We start from the raw sequence: 1,808 nt of genomic DNA, 5'->3' as shown, positions 1-1,808 counted from the left end.
CTGGTTTTCTGACTTTGGTTAAAAATAAAATGCATTCTTCCTAAATAAATGCAGAAAGACCCAGGCTAGGATTCAAACCCAGGACCTTGTTGCTGCAAGGCATTAGTGCTACTGACTGTGTTACTGAGCTGGACTGGAACATTAAAGCTGATGAGGGAAAAGTTTTAACCAGACTACAGAGTTTGGACAAAACCTGCTCCACAGGATCGCCATGGCAACCAAACTCCAAGTCCTGACATTTTATTATGTGATGCTAACTTTAACAAAGAATAACTAGAGGAAGAAAAAAACTGATAAATAAATAATAAACAAAAAATGACTGAAAGCAAAAAAAATTTAAAAAATAAATAAAAAAACGGAATCTGACATCTGAAAAAACACTAAATTATTTCAGTTAATTAATTTGCCAGTTGAATATCATGCCAGTTAATCATGTTAAAAACATGGTAAATTAAGCTGCTACTGATTAAGTTTTCTTAAGATAAAGGAAATGAAAATCACCTGAAAACAAATGTGACAATAATACTTTTCAATGTTGTTGAATTTTAGAAAGATTTTAGGGAAGTTAGACCATAAACTCACTTTTGACAACGATAAAACACGTCCAGGTACTTGTAGGTCCCAATACAGGGATCTCCGAACACAGAGCTACTGACTAAGGTAGAGCACTCCGATTTCCCATGGCAGCTGCAGGTTTACAACAAAGTCAGTTTTCTAGAAATTGTGGTATGGCATTTATTGGATTTATTAATTCATGTCCGGTTTGAAAAACATTTAGGAAAGACTGAAGCTCTGTACCTGTCATACACTGACTCTACATTCATAGCACAATCAGTATTCTTTGTCTGGTCGTCAGGTATCCCATCGGAGCACGTCATCCGGTCACTGCGTCCATATGTAGCACTGATCATAAATATTACTCCTTTTTCTGTTGGAAGACAGAGAAGAAATGTTAGAAGTCTGAATGTATTCATGGTGTAATAGTCCAGAACCACCAGTAAAACCAGTGACCTTACCACAGTGGATGTGACTGACTGATCCCTCACATGTCACAAGGAATGAGAAACCTGGGGATGACCGAGGTTCTGTTACAAGAGAGATTCAGATCATATTAATGTCAGACACTGAAAAGTTCAGCTATCCATGATCTAAAGCAAAATTAATATTTCATAATATTAGATTCAATAATCTTGTCTTCATGCTAAAACCTGTAACACTAACTTCTCAGATTTAGAAAATCACGTCCTGCCTGTTAAAAACAAACAAGAAACAAAATTAATCTCAAATGAAACGACAGAGGATTTTTACTTCAAGCTTCTTGGAGCTGAAAGCATCAAATTAAAATCTGGTTACCAACTGAATGACAAGGAAACTATAACTGCTCAATAAACCCAGTAAAATAATGTTTTTAACAACAGACATTCAGACCACAAAGAGAAGAGAAGGATTTCACTCACATTGGTTTCCAGGATGGATCCACAAAGGAACAAAGTAAAAAGGACGAATTTCATCTGTATGAAAATAGGAAACATTCAGTTACTGTGAGATCTGACTGAGAAAAACTCAATGATTTCCTGAAATGTTTTCAACAAGCTGCTGAACTAAATGGCACATTTTAATGAATAAATATGAACATAAAAGCTTTTAGTCAGATACTATTCCTTTTTGTGAGTTTAAATCTTACTAAATGAAAAAATGTAGCTATAGGTTGACATTTTCCAGTTTCCAGTCAAATCTCACCTTGTTGTGATGAAGAGTCAAAGCAGCAGCAGGACTCACTGGAAGCAGTGTGCCTTCAACCAGGGAAT

General features: G+C 35.6%; 1 protein-coding gene and 1 long non-coding RNA gene across 2 annotated transcripts in view; both read right to left on the bottom strand.

Moving 5' to 3' along the window:
- The window catches only part of LOC107832877 (L-rhamnose-binding lectin CSL3-like), a 14,175-nt gene extending 13,030 nt beyond the window's left edge, over window positions 1-1,145 (bottom strand). Inside the window, exons 1-3 of the mRNA XM_016661943.1 lie at window positions 1,139-1,145; window positions 1,017-1,085; window positions 799-928 (exon numbers count right to left, since the gene is read on the bottom strand). Of these exons, the coding sequence (XP_016517429.1) occupies window positions 799-928; window positions 1,017-1,085; window positions 1,139-1,145 (206 nt within the window). The remainder of the gene's footprint in view (window positions 1-798; window positions 929-1,016; window positions 1,086-1,138) is intronic.
- Window positions 1,146-1,233: 88 nt separating this feature from the next.
- On the bottom strand, window positions 1,234-1,807 carry LOC107833251 (uncharacterized). Its single transcript, XR_001658965.1, has 3 exons — window positions 1,741-1,807; window positions 1,458-1,511; window positions 1,234-1,249 (listed from the first exon to the last, which is right to left on the bottom strand). It is a non-coding gene; the product is annotated as an uncharacterized LOC107833251 (long non-coding RNA).
- Between the last annotated feature and the right edge of the window lies 1 nt (window position 1,808).

This window comes from Poecilia formosa, unplaced genomic scaffold, assembly GCF_000485575.1.
Source record: "Poecilia formosa unplaced genomic scaffold, Poecilia_formosa-5.1.2 Scaffold351, whole genome shotgun sequence".
NCBI lineage: Eukaryota > Metazoa > Chordata > Actinopteri > Cyprinodontiformes > Poeciliidae > Poecilia > Poecilia formosa.
Note: the sequence above shows the minus strand (reverse complement) of the source record. Positions and strands in the feature narration are given on the sequence as shown.